General features: G+C 44.4%; 1 protein-coding gene across 8 annotated transcripts in view; it reads right to left on the bottom strand.

Annotated features, from left to right (window-relative positions):
• Positions 1–6891: 6891 nt before the first annotated feature.
• mtmr4 (myotubularin related protein 4) overlaps positions 6892–21526 on the bottom strand; it is a 198502-nt gene continuing 183867 nt past the window's right edge. For 7 of the 8 annotated variants that reach the window (XM_070857244.1, XM_070857250.1, XM_070857245.1 and 4 more), the window contains 3 exons: positions 20533–20643; positions 19805–19893; positions 6892–8931 (listed from right to left, as the gene is read on the bottom strand). In XM_070857244.1, the coding sequence (XP_070713345.1) occupies positions 8754–8931; positions 19805–19893; positions 20533–20643 (378 nt within the window). In that variant the 3' untranslated portion in view covers positions 6892–8753. Of the gene's footprint in view, positions 8932–14254; positions 14442–19804; positions 19894–20532; positions 20644–21526 lie in introns of those variants that run through there. The other variant, XM_070857247.1, reaches the window with a different exon arrangement.

Here is a 21526-nt window from a genome sequence, read left to right as displayed (position 1 = left end):
CGGGGCGGCACAACTCGGACAGCAAATGTTGGATATTCACATCTAACCATGCATCTGCTTCTCGCCTGAAGTTGCTGTAACATTTTCCCCAAAATAACATCATCCTGACAGCAAATTCTGGCCCAATGCTTGAATTGCCTTTATTGCTCCTATACTTTAATGTTCCAATGAAATAATCTAGATTATGTTTGGTCCATCGACCACCGATGAGTAATTATATAGGGCCTTGGTGAGACCACACCTGCAGTATTGTGTACCTAAGGAAGGATATACCTGCCATAAAGGGAGTGCAACAAAGGTTCAATAGACTGATTCCTGGGATGGGGGGAATTGTCTTATGAGAGGTTGTGTAGACTAGGCCTATATTCGCTCGAGTTTAGAAGAAATGAGAGGTGATCTCATTGAAACAGACAAAATTCTTACAGGGCTTGACAGGATAGCTGCAGGGAGGATGTTTCATCTGGCTGGAGAGTCTAGAACCAGGGGTCGGCCATTTAGGACCAAGATGAAGAAACATTTCTTCACCTATTGGGTGGTGAATCTTTGGAATTCTGTTCCACAGAGGGCTGTGGAGGCTTAGTTGCTGAGTATATTCAAGCCAGAGATTGATAGATATTTGGATATTAAGGCAATTGAGGGATGTGGGGATAGTGCAGGTAAGTGGAGTTGAGGTAGATCAGCCATGAATGGCAGAGCAGACTTGAGGGGCCGAATGGCCTACTCCTATTTCTCATGTGACTAGTTCCAAAGTGAATTCAGACCACAAATTATTTAGTTAAATGCTGAAAACCCTTACAAGTCAGGCAGTATTCTGTGGCGAGAGGAAGGCAGGGTTAAATGTTGTCAAAATCCATTTGCTGTTTTTATTTCAGATTTCCAGAATGTGTAGTATTCTGCTTTTCATTTCAATCACTGGTTAAGCCTCAGCTGGAGTATTGTGTCCAAATCTAGGCACCACACTTTGAAAAGGATGTCAAGGCCTTGGAGAGGGGCAGAGGAGATTTACCAGAGTGGTACCAGGGACGAGGGACTTGAGTTATGTGGAAAGACTCGAGAAGCTGGGATTGTTCTCCTTAGAGCAGAGAAAATTAAGGGGAGATTTAATAGAGGTAATCAAAATGATAATAGGGTTTTGATAAGATTTTGATAAGGAGAAACTGACTACTAGCAGGAGGGTTGATAAGATACAAATTTAAAATAATTGTCAAAAGAACTAGGATTTTTATTATTTTACACCGAGTTATGATTTGGAATCACTGCCAGATTCAATAGTAACTTTCAAAAGGAAATTAGATATATACTTGAAAAGAAATAAATTGCAACGCTATGAAGCGAAGGGAAGTGGGATTAATTGGCGAGCTTATTCAAAGAGCCAACACAGGCACGATGGGCCAAATGGCAGTCTTCGGTGCTGTATGACTATGATGTGAGGAAGAGGGGTCATTATTCACCACCAGCATCCTGAATCTGGGAGTAAACTAACTAGGAGGTTGTGTTTGACGAGTACTGATCACAATCCTCTACCATACCCCAACAGTAAGGAAAATGGCAGAAGACTCACTCCAAGGTGGTAGCTGTAACACACTTGCCATTTCTGGTCTCAGAACTCATTTATCCCCAGGACAAGTCACCTGAATTATCAGCAGGGGGTGGCCCATGTTGTGGCAGAGGTGAGAAAGAGAAAACAGAAAATACCTAACAATGAATTGCATCAAAGTATTATTCTAAATAGATTGAGTGCTCTAGGTTGCACAACAATGGAACTTATATATTTTAAGAAAAAAGCAACAACTTGCTTTTATATAGTGCCTTTAACATAGTAAAAGGTCCCAAGGTGCATCACAGGGGAGGGTTATCAAACAAAATTCAACACCGAGCCACCTAAGGAGCTATGAGGACAGACGACCAAAATATTGGTCAAAGATAGTATTAAGGAGTGTCTTCAAGGAGGAGAAAGAGGAAGAGAGTCAGGGGTGCTCAGGGAGGAAATTCCAGAGTTTAGGGCCTCGGCAGTTAAAAGCACAGCTCTCAATGGCAGAACAATTAAATCGGGGGATGCGCAAGAGGCCACAATTGGTGGAGTACAGAGATCTCCAAGGGTTGTAGGGCTGGAGCAGGTTACAAAGGGAGGGGTGGGGCCATGAAGTGCTTTGAAAACAAGGATGTGAATTTTAAAGCAGAGTTTGGATGAGCTCAAGTTTATGGAGGGTGGAAAATGGGAGACCAGCTCGGAGTGTATTGGAATAGTCCAGTCTAGAGCGAACAAAGGCATGGCTGAGGGTTTCAACAGCAGATGAGCTGAGGTGGGGCGGAGTCAGACGATGTTATGGAGGTGAAAGACGACAGTCTTGGTGATGGTGTGGTCGCAGGGCCAAATACAACACCAAAGTTGTGAATGCTCTGGTTCAGCTTCAGACAGTTGCAAGGGAGTGGGATGGAGTCGGTGGCTGAGGAATGGGATTTGTGGTGGTTACTGAAGGCAGTGGCTTCGGTCTTCCCAATATTTATTTGGGAAAAATTTTCTGCTAATGCAGTACTGAATGTTGGACAAGCAGTCTGACAATTTAGACAGTGGAGGGGTTGACCTACATTGGCTTCCATTTCAAAAATTCTCATCCTTATTTTCAAATCCCTCATGGCCTCCCAACCCCCCCCCCAAAAGATGTCTGCACTCCTCTAATTCTGCCCTCCTGATTGTAATCGCTCAACCATTGGTGTCCGTGCCTTCTGTTGCCTCGGCCCCAAGCTCTGGAATTCCCTACCTAAACCTCTCCACTTCTCTTTTCTCCTTTAAGGCATTCCTTAAAACATACCTCTTTGACCAAACTTTTGGTCACCTCCGCTAATTTCTACTTATGTGGCTCGGTGTCAAATTTTTAGCGCATAATACTCCTGTGAAGCACCTTGGGACGTTTCACTACGTTAAAGATGCTATATAAATACAAGTTGTTGTGATTGAGAGAGGTGGTGGTGAGGCAGAGCTGGGTGTTGTCATGTACATATGGAACCAACACTTTGTTTACGGATACTGTGGAAGAAAACGATCTATGTCCTATTATAAAGGAAAGGGTTAAGTTCACTTTTTGCTGAGTTTGTAGAATTAGTGGAGCTAGAAAACACCCAAACCTCTCAGATCTTGGAACAAAGAATGTTGTAAATACATGACTGTCTCGTGTTTACATGAGTTTCCAGATACCCTGCTCATCAGAAAACGGACAGGGAGAAACTATGCAAGGACAAGATAAAGTGTGCCTCCTGGAATGACCTTTGTATTTACAGGATGTATGATTAATGCTCATATGAGGTGTTTTAGATAAAGTTCTTGCTTTAATTGCATTTACAAGAATGTATGATTAATGTACTTGTGTGGTGCGTTTTAGATAAAATTCCTGTTTCAACTGTATAGAGAGCGGCTTTTCTTGTAAAACTCAAGAGTTTTGCCTCAGTGCGGACTCTCCGAGATATCGTTAGAAAATAAAATTCTCTCGAAGTGCAACTCTGAAAGTCTCCGCCTGAGTTAATTTAAGCTAAAATTTCCTCGACAGATTCTGTCATCGAAGGGCTGCGTATAGATTTTTTTTTTTTTAAAAAGAGGGGGGCCAGGGATAGATTCTGGGGGACTCCACAGGTAAGTTGTGAGAGTGGGAAGAGAAGCAGGTGATTCTCTGGCTACGACTAGATAAGAATAGAACCAGGCCACTGCAGTCCCATCCAGCTGGACGACGGGAGAGGCGCTGCAGAAAGGTTGAGGGGGGATACTTTACCAGTGTCACATAGGATGTAATTTGTGACTTTGATAAGAGCCATTTCAGTACTATGGCAAGGGTGGAAACCTGATTTTAGGGATTCAAACATGGAGTTCCGGGAAAGATGGGCATGGATTTGGGAGACAACAGCATGTTCAAGGACTTTGGCGAGGAAAGGGAGGGTGGAGATGGGATGGTAGTTTGCAAGGACAGAGGAGTCAAGGGTGTTTTTTTTTGGAGGGACGGGTGGTGACAGAAGATTTGAAGGGGAGGGGAACAGTACCTGAACACTCCTGAATGAGGAGGGGCAGGGAACGTCATTTTAGCAGGCAAAGGATAAGACTGCCCACATTGGGAGAAAGTGAGAGAGAGAATGTGGAATACAAACAGACAGAGGAAATTATAAAAAGCCAGTTGGAAGCAAATCCATAACCTTTTCACACAAGGGATTGTGAGAACATGGAACACACGACGTCTGACAACGATAGATCCAGAATCAATGGAGGGAATGAAAAAAGAAAGAGGCAGATACCCAAGTAGGCTCACTCGGCCCACACCCGTTTCTAAATTATGACTTTTGCTGGGAAGTTACTCGAATTAACAGCATCTGCTTTTAAGTTAACACTGCATAATTTGAATGATCTGATAAATTCCATGTTCCTTAGCACTAAAATCTCACTTTATAGTGTCGCTTACATTGCTTTATTCAAATTATTGGATAATTCAACTTTTTAGTGCAAAGAAACTCCTTTGAGTTCTTAGGACGAGCCTGAAGTGCCTGGGTGGCAAGTGGTCTGTTTGACTCACATACAGATTATGGTCACTGAGAATTCAAAGGCTCTTTAGGCCTAATGAAAAGTTCTGCCTTGCAATTTTGTTCAAAGATCACAGAATGAGTAGAAAAATACAGAAGTTTATCACACCTTGCTGCATAGTGAAAAACCATTATTAAAAATTGATCTTTTGGGAAATTAGGGTGATTGATCAGTCACCATCGTCGAGGTCAGGAGCTCTTTCTGCAGCACAAACCCTTGCAGTATTGCAGCAGACAGCATCTGTACATTACTTTCAAACAGCTTCCTTGCATCCCTCGTCCAGCAACTTTACTGTATTATGAACAAATGCCAAGTGTTCGTGAAGCACTCAAACTGCAGCTTGAAATTCGTGCGTATTGGATATACTGAACAGCTCTTATTTAATCACTTACCCCACAGTGTGTTAAGTTTATTGAAGAATTCTTCCGGCAGCATCAAGTCCCAGTCCAGCAGGGTTAATAATTGATCAGCTTTTACTGCAACATGAAGCCCTGTTGCCTTGGTTTGTACTGAAAAGCATGTGATTTTAGGAACATCTTCGTGACCATGACCATATGTGTTAGTTAGCCAGCCATTGTTTCATGTGCCCTTTGTTCACAGAGCTGTCACAGTTGACTGATTCCAAGGGCAAATGTAGTATTCGGCAGACTGTGTGCATGGCGTGTTTGAGAGTCAATTCCAGCTTAAGGTTAGGAGTATTTTCAAGCTCCATCGTCAGTGCCTTCAAGGAAAAATAATTCTAAGGCGGAATTTTTACTCCCAATTACCAGAAAAATAAATGACTAAATTCAGTTTATGTGCTACAATCCAATTGAAAAAAAAAAGACTCCTCTCTGCATCTTCAAGACAAATTGTTCTAGATTCAAACCCCTTTCCAGAAATATTGGAAGCAGCACGTACATACAGGATACTGCCAGCCCCCTCAGACACTCCAAGACTGAGGAGTAAAAAGGTGTCTATACCGAAGGTGTCTCACTCCCTTTTTCTTCATGTAGCCAATCCATTCTCGATTTCCTTATTAGCCCTACAATGGATTGGTGAACTGTTATGTCAGGAAGTGAGGCCGATTTTGTCTTCACCGTGAACACATTGGGCCAGACTTTGGATGAGCCGAACTCCAGTGTTCAAGTTGACTCTAACACGACGCGTGATTAGTCAGCATCTGACCATGTACTACATACGGATTTGTAATGGAGTTTTGTTGTAATTCCATTATTTGTTACACCCTCACTGTTGCTGTATGTACTAATACAACTGATATTCACATGATTTTTTTTTAATGAAACATCTACAATAAAGATTAAGAAAAGTTGCACTGTGCATAAAACGTGTCTGCTTCTCTAGCTGTGAAAGAAGCACATTCCAATCAGACACTGATACGAGTCAGATTTGAACCTGCAGACGGCTCATGATCAATTTACTGGAAACAGTTTCTCCAAATAAACACTAGCATTCCACCCTACAGAACACTAAGTGCATGGGCCCATTCATCTCAGTACAGCTAAAATTCCATTGGCCTGGTCAAAGTATAGCTGGCTGCAGTCACATCCACTCAACCCACTAAAACAAAGACTCCAATTGGCACCTTCCTAGCATAATCAGTAGAGACGATGCTGGATGAGCTAAATTGTAGCATTTGCAGAATAAATTTTAAAACCACAATCTCGATCTAGATATTATTGTGGTACATAGGAACAGGAGGAGGCCATTCAAGGCCTTCAAGCCAGTTTTGCATTCTATTAGATCATGGCTGATCTATACTTTAACTCCAATAACTTGTTTTTGCTCTTGATCCATGGATATCTCTTAGCTAACATAAATCTACCAATCTCAGTCTTGAAAATTTCAATTGACCAAGCATCCACAGCCTTTGGGAGGGGTGGAGTGTGCTGAAGAGAAATAGAGTTCCAAATTTCCACCACCCTTTGAATGAAAAAGTGCTTCTTGATTTCACTCCTAAATGGCTAAGCTCTAATGTTAAAATTATGCCCCTTGGGCTGGATTCCCCCACCAGAGGAAATAGCTTACCTGTTGAATCCCCGTTTTGAAGTTTCCTGACAATAACAGAGATCCCTTGTCTTAATCAATGTCTTGAAGTGTGACTGAAACGTTGAATCACCAGTGTTGCACAGGTACCAACTAAACTACACCAACCTCTAAGTTGGAAAATTCTAATCTCTTATTAAATGCAATCTCAACAAGTGCATTCATTTACTGTACAAAACACTAGAGACTTGTTCTAGCGCTGTTACAAATCTTATGACACCTCTTCTCCAACATCTCCATCTACATTGTATCAGCCCAATAAATGAAAAGAAAATGGAAAAAAATTAAATCTGCCACAGACTTTTATTATCAGCAGCAAGATTCCTTCCCAGCCAGCTTCATCCTGGGGCCTGTGAAATTCACTACATTTAGTTTGGGAAATGGACAGAAACAAATGCAGTCAGACAAGCAGAAAGGACTTACTGTTGAAGGTCTGTAAAATAAAATTAAAAAGCAGTGTTGATGATCATGAACTCCCTTGTCAATCCGTTGAAGGTTCCCAACTTTTCCATTTCAATGTGAGCTGAGTAAGATGTTAATCACAAATCCTCATTTGTACTTTTTAAACACTGGATAGTGCTTCAAAGATGTGCTTTTAAAATCACTTATGTCTGTCAATTTCTTAGCATTATAAAGAAGGTAAAGAAATGCACAGACCTACAGACTGTCCAGGCTTGCAAAGTTCCTTACATAAAGTGATCTTGTTGTAGTAGCCCATGGTGCCCAATGTACAGACCACCGTGACAGCCCTCTCCAGCAGTGGGGAGAAAGGATTGTTTTAATGTCACAACAGACTTCAACCAACAAACACACATATCAGACTGATAGAAAAATGTCTGTATCCAGGACCCAGCAAGTGCACAGTGAGGGAGAAAAAGAAAATGAAAGGGAGACCCCATAAGGGAGGGACAAAGGAGTGCTAGTAGGAAGAGAGGCACAGAGGTGAAAGAAAACAGACTTATTTTCCCCTTAATAGACTGTAATCCCATGTTTTAATTTACTTGAGATGTACAGTTGGATCTGTATGTAATTTACATAGAACCAGAGCTCTGATAGAAGTGTCAATAATTAGGAAGTTGGGTTAAACCTTTTCACCCAAATAATAATCAAATGTGTAAATAATACCAGGGAAAGACATCAAAGCAAACAGTACAAGTGGACAAGAGACAATTATAAGGATGTTTTGGAGAGAAGGGATAGACTGAAAAGGCAGGTACCGGTGTGGTTGATCTATGAAAAAAGGGACAAGCTTGTTGGGCCTAATGGCTTTTTCCTGTTTGTAAAAAATCTTTTTTTTTTTAAAAAGAGAAAGGGGAGGAAAGAGAAAGAAAAGTGGAAGAATTAATAGACTGAAGAGGGACAACGTGTTTCCCCCAACACAGTAGGCCGTGAAGTCTAATTGGAGTGATATTACTGAGCGCCCCCCCCGCTCCCCATCATCGAGGTTTCACATCTACATCCCCTGCCTTCCATCAACATTTTTTTTTAAAGTAACAAATGAACACAGATTGGAGCCTTATTCAGAAGCGTACATCAGAACCAGAATGATATTATTGTCACACATCTCTCAGAGGAACCCAGAGAAATAAAATTTAGGTTGCCTGTGTCACTTAAACAAGCAACTGCCAATCCCTCAAAAACAGTCTCTTTGCAAACTCGAATACAGATTGAAAGGCTGATGGAATCAAGAGGTCTCACACCTTGTGTTATACAACTAGATTTTACACAATTCTACCTCTATCACATTCGCTACTGAGGCACAGAAGCTGCTCACTCTTGTAATGGCTGTTTAAACAATTGAGAAACAGGACACTACAGTCTCCACTTTATATCTCAGAAGCTCTTTACACAGGAATTAGAATTTCTTTTCAAACCTAAGTAGCTCATTAGTTAGAGAGATGGATTTGTTTCTTTTCTCATTAATATTTTGGTTATTTCGCTCCCCTCCCCCCTCCCGAAGTTCATAGTGCACAGGTCAAGAGCTTGTTGTAGCAGCATTTTCACATCAGTACTTTAAATCTTCCAAACACCTATCCAGCTGGGATTTGCATTTTTTTTCCCTGTGGAACCCAGCAAACCTTCAAGTGTCAAGTTTCCAGGATAACAGAAGCTTCACGGCACAAGTTAGGGAAGGCAGAGTGCCACTTTAACTGGATGCAGTAGCAATGGGCTTCTTCAGCTGCTGATTCATAATCTCCCGGGTACGGCACGCTTGAACCTGATCATAGCAGGAGTTACACACCAGGACAGGGTCATATAGCTGCTGATCTGGAATGGGCAGCTTCAGGTGGCAGCAGTTGGCACAAAACACATTCCCACAGTTCCTAGGAACAAACAAACATAAATGTTAATCCATGAACTTGCCCACACACTGAGGGAAAGGGGACTGTTGGTCAGTGCTATACTGCATACTCAAATCAGCCTTTCTTACAACAGTCCGCTCTCATCTCCTGAAGGTGCTGACATCTGCTGGGAGAGCAAAGGCCTTTCAGTACCTCACCCAAGTCATTATTCTTTATGTATACTATGTCGGCATGATACTTGTAGAGGCAGAGCATGATACTACTTTTACCCAACACAATATGCACACATTTTCCATTTGGGTCACTGGAAAACAATCAGGAATTATTTTTCCTTCTCTAGTCCAATAAATTAGTTTTACACAAAACTAACACCTACAAAATCATAACGGAAAGGGAATTATCCAGACGATAAAACAACTTCACACCGACAAAATACACACACAATGTTAAATTCACATCCCTCAAAACATATACACAATTGTTTTGTACAGCTGAACAACACAATCAGCAGTGCTACTGAGCTGGATGGCAGGGCCAATGTGGTAATCAGCTATAATGCAGTGAGACTCACTGATAGCTAATTGAAAGAATGTTGATTTATATATTGCTGCATCACATCCTCAGGACATCCCAAAGCACTTCAGTCAATAAATTTTTTTTGAAGTGTACTCACTTATGTCAGCAGGTTAAGTCAGGATTAGTGATGAATAATGATACTAGAGGGAGCGATAGTCTTGAGTAACACTACTGGAGTGATTTTAGTGTTGAGAAAGCTATTAAAGTGAATTAGGATTAGTCTTGAGTAACAGTACTGGCGGGAGGGCTAGTGTTCAGCCATGAACTCATTGAATGGCGGTGCAGGCTAGAAGGGCCGAATGGCCTCCTCCTGCACCTATTTTCTATGTTTCTATGTTGACCAATGGCACTGGAGTGGGTACTTCACAACCAATTCATTTTTTTGTGTGTACTCAGTTAAGTAGGCAGATTAAGTCAGATAGAGTAATGATGCTGGAGTGAGAGCAAGTGTTGAGTAAAATTACTTGAGTGCGTGTTAGTGTTGAGTAACATTACTGGAGTGAAGACTGGTATTGAGTAACAGTATTGGAATGAAGGCTAATGGTGACTGAGGGCTCAATTTTCCCCAAGCCTATTTTCTGGTGTATTGCCAGAGTTACGGCCGTTTTTCTAGGCCAGAAATGCACTGGAAATAATTTGCCAAAGTTTCCCTGATGTATAATTTGAATTTGGCGTCCGCAGCGTATCCAGTCGCCTCGGGCCTGCTGTCTGCACCGAAAAACTATGCCACACCTTCTGCGGATGCGCGGGGGGAAAAAAAGTTACATATCTGATGACATTGCAATGGACACGCATGTGCAGTACAGCTCCAAGTTGGCAATCGGCCATTTTTAAAGAGCCAGTTGTGTGTGTGAGAACGTTGAGTGCTGTGAGAGCATTGGAAAAATCGCAGCTGCAGCAGTAAAAGATGCAACGCGATGCAAGGACCAAGAATTTCTTACAGGAAGCAGTGGAATACTGTGAGAGCAGATGGCAGGAGCTGGACACCAGCAGAGGTCACAAAATTCCACCCAAAGAAATGAGGAAACGCTGGAAGCAAGTTGCAGAAGATTACTGTGCAATGGTGACCACCACGAGATTTGGAGGCCAGTGTAAAAAGAACCTTGGTCAAGTAGTTAGTATAAGTAATATTTTCATTTATTCAATGGAATTGCAATTGTAAATATGACCATCTGTATGTCCCACCCAGCAGAAAGACACCCTCCTTAAAATGTTAGTTTTTCATCTTTGCAGAGGAAGATAGTACATAATAAAAGGGAAAGAACTCAAACAGGAGGAGGCCTAGCAAATCTGCACCCAGACACCCTTGAGTTGCTGCTGTGATGGGTGCTGCCTGGAGAAAAGCAATTCCCACGGGACAAGCTGGGCCCACACTCGAGGGAGAGGGCAAGTCCTGCAAGTTCATCATAGAAACATAGAAAATAGGTGCAGGAGTAGGCCATTCAGCCCTTCAAGCCTGCACCACCATTCAATAAGATAATGGCTGATCATTCCCTCAGTATCCCTTTCCTGCTTTCTCTCCATACCCTTTGATCCCCTTAGCCATAAGAGCCATATCTAACTCCCTCTTGAATACATCCAATGAAGTAACAACTCTCTGTGGCAGGGAATTCCACAGGTTAGCAACTCTGAGTGAAGAAATTTCTCATCAGTCCTAAATGGCCTACCCCTTATCCTAAGACTGTGTCCCCTGGTTCTGGACATCCCCAACATCGGGAACATTCTTCCCACATCTAACCTGTGCCATCCCATCAGAATCTTATATGTTTCTATGAGATCCCCTCTCATCCTTCTAAACTCCAATTTATAAAGGCCCAGTTGATCCAGTCTCTCCTCATAGGTCAGTCCTGCCATCCCGGGAATCAGTCTGGTGAACCTTCGCTGCACTCCCAATAGCAAGAACGTCCTTCCTCAGATTAGGAGACCAAAACTGAACACAATATTCCAGGTGAGGCCTCACCAAGGCCCTGTACAACTGCATTAAGACCTCCCTGCTCCTATAATCAAATCCCCTACCTATGAAGGCCAACATACCATTTGCCTTCTTCACCGCCTGCTGTACCTGTATGCCAACTTTCAATGACTGATGAACCATGACACCCAGGTCTCGTTACACCTCCCCTTTTCCTAATCTGCCGCCATTCAGATAATATCATGGTCCTTCAAATCAGCCTGCTGCCTGACCTGCGATGTGTGAGCCCACTCATGCCACCCACCCTGCCCCCTCCTCTGCTGCTAACCATTTGACTGTTCTGTTATATTTTGCATAACTTGAGGCCAACCCTGACGATGCAGAAGATTATTCAGATGCGGACGATCCTGAAAAGGAGAACATCTTCCAATCCAACCCTCCAGACAAAGAACATGGGGGTGAGGAGAGGATGAAGCTCCCACTGTTGTATTGACTTTGGAGGAGGTGCTGCTCATTGAGGTGACAGCCCCTTCCTTGACTAGTGGTTTGAGTGCTGGCGGACATTCCATGGTTCCACACCTTCTGAGGTTGCGGGGCCCAGTGGTGGGATGCAGCGAGGTACACCCATTGGGAGGAGGGGAAGGAGAGCTCCGAGTTGCAGGATCTAACAGATGTGGTTCAGATGATGTCACTGAGTGCGGGGAGCATTGACCATACCCAATCACTCCTGGATGCCATCAGTGGGGTGGGTGATGAGGTAGCGGGACTGTCGGGAGAAGTAACAACAATGACATGAGAAATGGTGTCCGGGACCGGTGGCCATGAGGGATGGAATGTCAGAGGTAGTGCAAACCACATCCCTGACCACGAGGGAAGGAATGTTGCAGGTAGTTCAGACACTGTCAGGGTGCATGAGGGACGGCATTTTGGAGGTAGCTGCTGCAATAAGGGAACACGCCCAGACCTCGCGTCCATTGACAGAATCAACTGTCACTCCCACTCTAATCCCCACACCAGCCTCTGAAGAGCCCAAAGCTGGGCCCTCCAACTTGCCCCCCACCAATAGGTGCGCAGTACCAGAGATCTTAGAAAAAATAAGCTTGGTGCCAAGCCCAGAAACACTGCGTCACCGCCTGTGGGCAGGGGTGGTGGAGAGTCCAAAACCAAGCGCAGCGGGCAGTCTTAGAATAAGGTGAAGGAGAGAGGTGGGTGCAGCCTTTCTTTGCTGTTATTGTGGTTACTGTTGTAACTGTTCTCAAATTAAAAGTTTTTTGTAAGTTATGTAAATTTACAAGTTTAAAAGTTTGTAAGTGATCTTAAAGTAAAGTTTGATACAAGAATAATTTTATTGAAGTTAAGTACAAAAGAACTGTTTGTTAAACTTTTGAATAAAATATATTTTACATTAAAACTGAATCATGTTCCATTAACAACACATTACAGAACAGCTCCAAACAGTAAACATGGTCCTTGTGGAATAGTTGTCGGTGAGCCCTCAGGCATCAGTAAAGTGTTCACAGATGAGCTGCTGGCGCAAGGCTCGAGCAATCGATAAAGGGCCTGCCCTCGTCCGCCGTCATGCTCTGGCCCCAGGCACTTGCATGGCTTCTTCATCCTCGTCGTCCGCCTCCTGCTCGTCATCTGCATCTTCCACATCATCATCATCAGCCACTCTCACCGCAGATGGGTTTGCCACGACCAGGTGCTGCTGCCTCATGATGGCCAAGTTATGCAGCACACAACAGTGAACTGACCGACAATCTCAGGGGAGTTCAGCAAGTAGCATCCGGAATGGTCCAGGCATCGGAAACGTTGTTTAAAGATGCCAATGGTCCTCTCTATGATGCTGTGCGTTGCAGTGTGCGACATGTCTTCACGATCAGCTTCCATCCAGGTTATGCATAGGAGCGACATGAGCCAGGTGGCGAGGCCGTACCCTTTGTCTCCCAGTAGCCAGCTCTGCCCTTCTGGCTGCTGCTGCTGAAACATGGCAGATATAATGTCACGTAGGATGAACGCATCACGAGTGCTCCCAGGGTATCTTGCATTGACTGGCGTGATATGATGCATGTCGTCACCCACGAGCTGCACGTTAATAGAGTGGAAGCCTTTTCTGTTCCTGTACCTCTCCCAATCCTCCAAAGGTGCTCGCAAGGCGACGTGGGTACAATCAATGCAGCCCATACCTTGGGGAAGCCAGCAATCCTGGAGAAACCTACAGCCCTGTCACGCATTGCTTGAAATCATTCCTACACCCATACAGTGCAGCCATCACCTGGCGATTGCAGACATGTGTTGCATGTTGAGAGATGGCGCACACATCCCCAGTTGTGGCTTGAAACATGCCGGAGGCATAGAATGAAAGTGCAGCTGACAAAGCAGTCCTCCTCCTCTAGGTTGCAGGTCTGTTTTGACCAACTCGCAGATCTGTTACAATTTCTTTGCGGAAACGCAGCCTTCTGACACAGGTGGAGGTACGAACGCCTGTCCCGATATACCCGAGGTGGTTATGGCCTCCTGGCCAGCACCCTATGGGCTCTGATGTTCCTGATGTGATGATATCAAATCAATTGTCTCCTACATAGCACCACGATGCAGAAGACTCGCACAAGGTATGGCATTGTCAGTATTGCCCCCATACTTAAATTTAACCTTTGAAAGAAGCTCAAAACGGCAGGAAAGCCGGCAGCACAGATTTGCAGTTCTCTCTCACTCCCCAAGGTCTTGTGACTCTCTCTCACAACCCCCCCACCCCGCCCCCCCTCCACCAACTTAACTGATTGCAGTCTTGTGACTTCTCCCCTCCACCCCCCCACCCCATTGCGGTCTTCAGAAGCCTTCCGATCGGCACCTCGCTCCCCGGGCTCAAAGCCTTCCGGTAACTCCTCCTCCTCGTTACTGTCTCTCTCCTCTCCCCCACGTCTCATTTTCGAGCCAAACCCCGAGCCCAGGTGCGGGGCAGATTCTGCCAGCCAAAGCTACGACCCTCCAGCCCTGCTTCAGGATGTTAGGTGGTGCCGTCTGAGCGAGTAAAAATACTGAGCTAAAAAAAAAGTACTGGAGTGAAATCCAACAAATTTATATTTTTGACATAAAAAAAGTTGAACTTTATTATTGATTTGGAGTGTTCTTGACTCCCTCCAAAACCTTCGATTTAAAAACAATAGCGTTTTTCAGCGCCGATTTGTCAATGTGCGCTGGTTTTCTTAAGTGCTCAGGTTTTTCCGGGAGTGGCTAGATATGCTGACCTAGGAAGAAAAAATGTTAGCCAAACTGTGAAAAATTATAAAAACCGGTAGACGTAAAAAAAAAAACTGGCCTAGAAAAATCGTAACGAAGTCAGTTACGCCGGCGCAGATCGCAGGAGGAAACTTGGAAAAAAAATAAATATGCCAAAAAAATGGCACGCACCAAAAAAACAGCGCAAATGACCGGGGATAATTGAGCCCATAGTATTGGAATGAGAATTAGTGCTGGTTAACAGGACTGGAGTGCGAGTTAGTTAGCCCTCTAGAAGCCAATCTCACTAACGTCATTCTGTCCCATTCACCCCATGCCTTACTTGTGAACAAAGACCTTGCCATCCATCACCTTTTTGTGGATGATTGCACTGACATCAGGACTTTGATGGAAACTTGACTCAAGGGTGGCGACACCGTGCCCCTTACTGAAGCCTCCGTGTCTGACTCTAATTTCCTCCAAATCACACCCTGGTCACTTCCCCCTATTCTTCTTTCACCCCTCGTCTCTTTTAAAATCCTCGTAATCAAATCTCTCTCTCTCTCTCTCTCTCTCTCCTCTCCCCCCCCCCCCACCCCCAGCTCTCTCTCTCCCTCCCCACCCGGCCCCAAATTTCTTACCGAGGTACCTTCACACCTTTCCTTTCAGTCCCTGCAGTGAGCAACTTCATCCTCGGTGATTTCAATCTCCAACTTATTTCACCTTGTCCTCTCTCCTGTCCTCCCTTAACCTTTCCCTCCATATAAACTCTGCTACCCATTTTAACAGCCAACTCTTCAGCCTTGCCATCTCATGTTACCGCTCTATTCCCATCACAGCTGAAACCATCTCCAATCACTTCCTTGTATCGCTCATCACTCAAACCCCTGCCAATCCTATTACCTTCTGTATTCTACGTTATAGAAAGCTCTCCCCCAAGTCAAGTACAACTGCACTTTCAAGCTTCTAAATGTCTGGTCTTGGTACAACACTTTTGCATGTTGATCTGCTCACTAACTCATGAGCCTTCATCGTTGATACTCTCATCCCTAGAAAAAAACACTCCCACTCTGATCACTCCCCCTGGAATAGCCCCCATCTTCGCTTCAAGTTCAAGCTACGTAGACTTGAACATATCTGGCACATAACCTCACACTTTCCAACATTATACTCCATCTGCCAAATTTTTGCCCAGTCACTTAGCTTGTCTATGTCTTTTGCAGATTTTTTGTGTCCTCCTCACACATTGCTTTTCCTCCCATCTTTGTATCGTCAGCAAACTTGGCTACGTTATACTCTGTCCCTTCTTCCAAGTCATTAATATAGATTGTAAATAGTTAGGGTCCCAGCACCGATCTCTGCGGTACCCCACTGATTGCCAACCAGAGAATGAACCATTTATCCCAACTCTCTATTTTCTGTTAGTTAGCCAATCCTCTATCCATGCTAATATATTACCCCCAACCCCGTGAACTTTTATCTTGTGCAATAACCTTTTATGTGGCACTTTGTCAAATGCCTTCTGGAAGTCCAAATACACCACAGCCACTGGTTCCCCTTTATCCAATCTGTTTGTTAGATCTTCGAAGAACTCCAGCAAAGTTGTCAAACATGACTTTCCCTTCATAAATCCATGCTGACGCTGCCTGACCAAATTTTGCTTTTCCAAATGTCCTGCTACTGCTTCTTTAATAATGGACACCAACATTTTCCCAACCACAGATGTTAGGCTAACTGGTCTTCAGTTTCCTGCTTTTTGTCTGCCTCCTTTTTTTAAATAGGGGCGTTACATTTGCAGTTTTCCAATCTGCTGGGACCTCCCCAGAATCCAGGGAATTTTGGTAAATTACAACCAATGCATCCACAATCCCTGCCGCTACTTTTCTTAAGACCCGAGGATGCAAGCCATCAGGTCCAGGGGATTTATCTGCCTTTCGTCCCATTATCTTACTGAGTATCACCTTCTTAGTGATTGTGATTGTGTTAAGTTCCTCCCCGTCCATAGCCCCTAGACTATCCACTGTTGGAATATTGTTAGTGTCCTCTACCTTAAAGACTGATACAAAATATTTGTTCAGAGTTTCTGCCATCTCCATGTTCCCCATTACTAGTTCTCCGGTCTCGTCCTCTAAGGGAGCAACATTTACTTTAGCCACTCTTTTCCATTTTATATACCTATAGAAACCCTTGCTATCTGTTTTTATAGTCTATCTTCCCTTTCTTAATCATTTTTTTAGTCGTTCTTTGCTGGCTTTTACAAGCTCCCCAGTCTTTTGTCCTTCCACTAGTTTTGGCCCCTTTGTATGCCCTTGTTTTTAATTGGATACCGTCCTCAATTTCCCTAGTTAGCCACAGACTGCTATCTTTTCTCTTATAAATAATAATTTAAATATATTCCAGTGTAAGTTATTATTTAAATGGAGAAAGATTGCAAAGTGCCGCAGTACAGCGGGACCTGGGGGTACTTGTGCATGAAACGCAAAGGAAGGCAAATGGTATCTTGGCCTTTATTGCAAAAGGGATGGAGTATAAAAGGAGGGAAGTCTTGCTACAGCTATATAAGGTATTGGTGAGGCCACACCTGGATTACTGCGCGGAGTTTTGGTTTCCATATTTACGAAAGGATATACTTGCTTTGGAGGCAGTTCAGAGAAGGTTCACTAGGTTAATTCCGGGGATGAGGGGATTGACTTATGAGGAAGGTCGAGTAGGTTGGGCCTCTACTCATTGGAATTCAAAAGAATGAGATGTGATTTTATTAAACGTATAAGATTATGGGCCCAAGTTTCCACACGATAAAAAACGGGCGCCCCTCCGAGCTGGGTGCCCGTTTTTCTCGCCGAAAAGGGCACCGGAAAAAAAACACGCGATTCTGGAGCGCCCTGCAGCTCCATGTCTGCTTGGCGCGGCGCCCAGGGGGGCGGAGCCGACACTCGCGCCGATTTTGTAAGTGGGAGGGGGCGGGTACCATTTAAATTAGTTTTTTCCTGCCGGCAACGCTGTGCGTACGCGTTGGAGCGTTCGCGCACGCGCAGTGTGAAGGAAACATTGGCACTCGGCCATTTTTGTAGTTCTTTGTAGCTGTTTGTAGCTGTTTGATTTTTGACCATTTTTTAATAAAAGCACATTGCCATCAGCACTGAGGCTTCTTGCAGCAGTGAGAAGGCTGCAGGAAGCCTCAGAAAGTTGAGGCAGCCTTCCCCCCCCCCCCCCCCGCGAGGCTTACTCCTCCCCCCCCCCCACGGGAACGAACGGCTGCTTCCCCTCCCCGCCCCGCCCCCCCCACGGGAACAAACGGCTGCTCTCTCCCCCCCCCGCGGGAACGAACGGGTTCCCCCTCCCCCCCCCCGGCTGCCTCAACTTGTGAGGCTTCCTGCAGCATTCTCCCTGGCACTTTCACACAGGTAGGAAGATGGTTTATTTAATCTTTTCTTATAAATGTTTATTCAGGTTGGATTCATTTGTATAATATTTGTATAAGTATAAATAAGGATTTATTATAGAATTTAATGACTTCCCTTCTCCCCCCCCCCCCCCCTCCCCTCGTTCCCGATGCCTAATTTGTAACTTGTGCCTGATTTTTTAATGTGTAGACAAGGTTTTTTCAAGCCTACAAAAATCTTCACTTGCTCCATTCTAAGTTAGTTTGGAGTACGTTTTCACTGTGGAAACTTTGAAATCAGGCGTCAGTGGCCGGACACGCCCCCTTTTGAAGAAAAAATTCTGTTCCAAAGTGGAACTGTTCTACCTGACTAGAACTGCAGAAAAAAAAGTGGAGAATTGCGATTTCTAAGATAGTCCGTTCTCCACCAGTTGCTCCTAAAAATCAGGCGCAAATCATGTGGAAACTTGGGCCCAAGAAGTGGGGTTGACAAGGTAGATGCAGAGAGGATGCTTCCACTGATGGGGGAGACTAGAACTAGAGGGCATGATCTTAGAATAAGGGGCCGCCCATTTAAAACTGAGGTGAGGAGAAATTTCTTCTGAGGGTTGTAAATCTGTGGAACTCGCTGCCTCAGAGTTGTGGAAGCTGGGACATTGAATAAATTTAAGACAGAAATAGACAGTTTCTTAAATGATAAGGGGTTATGGGGAGTGGGCGGGGAAGTGGAGCTGAGTCCATGATCAGATCAGCCATGATCTTATTGAATGGCGGAGCAGGCTCGAGGGGCCTTCTGGCCTACTCCTGTTCCTATTTCTTTTGTTCTTATTAACTGGTTTAGCCATCCATCATCAGATCTGGATGGTTCACATCAGGTACTATTGGGCCTTGCTCACCTATGCCTATTCGACAATCATTCTAGAATGCAAAGTTAACCCTGGCTTCTTTTCTCCACTACCAACCAACTGCTTAAACCCTGTTCCCTTGCCCCTTCCCGCCAACAAGTGCAAGGACCTCATGGATTTCTTTTCCATTAAAATTGATACAATCCATTCAGCTACTTATGCTTGATCCTCCCATTCCCCTTGCTTACGAAGCCAAACCACTCCCTAATCTTTCCATGTCAGAGCACGGAAGCCGCATCCTTCTCTAGTTTCTCGCCTAGTTCCCTTCAAATTTATGACCAGCTTTCCCGTAACTTCATGTTTTAATCCCTACAATCAGGTTTGCACAGCTGTCACAGTACTGAAACGGCCCTAATCAAACTCGCAAATGATATCTTGTGTAACTGTGATCGCAGTACACAATCTCTCCTCAACCTTTGCCACGGATAACTACACACCACGCTCCTCCGATGTCCAGCTGAGTGGGACAGCCCTTGCTTTGTTCTATTCTTAGCTATTTAATCATAACCAAAGCATCTAGCACAATGACTACTTTTCCTGCCCCTATACCAATGCCTAGAGGATCTACCCTTGGACACTCTCCTCTTCTACATGTTTCCCCTTGGCAACGCCATCCGGATAAATGTGGGCAGATTCCACATTTACACTGACAACTCCCAGCTCTATCACACCACCTCCTCTCCCAACCCCTCCAATGCTTGTGTGTGGTCAGCCCGCTCGTCTGACATCCAGTCCTGGACGATTGCAATTTCTTCCTGTTAAATACTGGGGAGACAGAAGCCATCGCTTTGGCCTCAAAACACAGAGTTGGTGATGAGTAACAAAGCTGGAGTGAAGATTTGTTGTGAATAATGGTTCTGGGTGAGGATTGGGGCACAGTGCAATGCTCAGATTTCTCACCTGCAGTGGTGTCTCCTTTTGGCTAACCAGAATTCTGAGTCACAGTTAAAGCAATGCGACGCCATGTGATCAGGGACCCACCGTGTCACCTGTAATAAATTAAACAGTTAGAAAATCATCTCATCCGTGATGTATACAAATCTCAACTAACCCAACATCCAATAATCAGCATCTATATCAGCCACTTCAGGGGAGAGGGGAGAGGGGAGAGGGGAGAGGGGAGAGGGGAGAGGGGAGAGGGGAGAGGGGAGAGGGGAGAGGGGAGAGGGGAGAGGGGAGAGGGGAGAGGGGAGAATGAAGGACACACACACCGGCGAGAGGGTGCAGGCGAAACAGCAAGATAGAAAGAGAGCGAGAAGAGAAAGAAAGAGCGCGCGAAACACAAAGACAAACAAAGAGGAAGAAACAGAGGAAGAGAGAGCGAGAGCGGCCGAGCGAGAGGGAGAAAAAAAGAAAGTGCAAGAGCAAAAGAGAAGGAGCGGGAAGGCAGGCGAAAGAGAGCGGGAGAAAATGATGACTGGCTCTGCCTACAGCAGTATAACTACTGATAGAGGGACTCCCTGTTCAAGCCCCAGCCATTTAGTAGTTCACATTTGCAGAACTTAACTAAAAATACAAAAAAAAAATTACAAATCCTAAGGCCCAAAAGAACAGGAATTTTCTTGACCTGCATTTTCCATGTTACTGTTTCTATTGTACAAAGAGTGATGAATAACCTCCACTTCTACCTCAGTCTCCTTTCTATCCACAGGTTCCCAACTTGCTTCCGAGCGCTGGTCGTCACTGTGGACAGACAGAGATTCCTCAATATCACTGTCATCTGACTCTCTCAGGCAGGTCTGCAAATCAGAGTAGGTGAAATATTTACCATACAACAGCACACACTTATCAGCAATAAAAGCAGTGAACCACAGTACGTCATCACTATTAACACCCATACTGTACCAAACTCTACTATTGTATTCACACCATACACTGAATCAAACCATGCTATTTACACAGGGCACTGAACCAAATGCTGACACCATAATTCACCAAATCTGCATCATTTACACGACAACTTGCCCTGAATCCCAGAATGTTGACACCAGATTCCATTTACGAGGCCATAATGTTTTGTGGGATCATGCTGTGTACAAATTGGCTGCTGCGATTCCTACATTAACAGTGACTAAACTCCAAAAGTACTTCAATGGCGGTAAAGCGCTTTGAGACGTCTGGTGGTCGTGAAAGGCGCTATATAAATTCAAGTTTTTCTTTTCAAAGACACAGATGGTAGCTTTAAGAACATAAGAAATTGGAGTGGGAGTAGGTTGTTCGGCCCTTTGAGCCTGCTCCGCCATTCAATAAGATCATAGCTGATCTTCGACCTTAACGTCACCTTCCTGTACTATCCCCATATCCCTTGGCTCCATAAGTATCCAAAAATCTATTGATCTCTTTCTTGAATAGATTTAATGGTTGAGCATCCACAGCCCTCTGGGGTAGAGAATTCCAAAGATTCACAACCCTTTGAGTGAAGACATTTCTCCTCGGCTCAATCCTAAATGACAAACCCCTTATTCGGAGACTATGTCCCCTAGTTCTAGACACCCCAGCCAGAAATAACCTCCCAGCATCTAACCTGTCAAGCCCTTTAAGAATTTTGGGGAATCTAGGCCTAGTCTATTCAAGCTCTCCACCCCATCTCAGGAATCAGTCTAGTGAACTTTCGTTGCACTC

The sequence above is a fragment of the Pristiophorus japonicus genome, chromosome 16, assembly GCF_044704955.1.
Source record: "Pristiophorus japonicus isolate sPriJap1 chromosome 16, sPriJap1.hap1, whole genome shotgun sequence".
Taxonomy (NCBI): Eukaryota; Metazoa; Chordata; class Chondrichthyes; family Pristiophoridae; genus Pristiophorus; species Pristiophorus japonicus.
The sequence above is the reverse complement of the archived record's forward strand: the minus strand, read 5'-3'. Positions and strand labels throughout refer to the sequence as shown.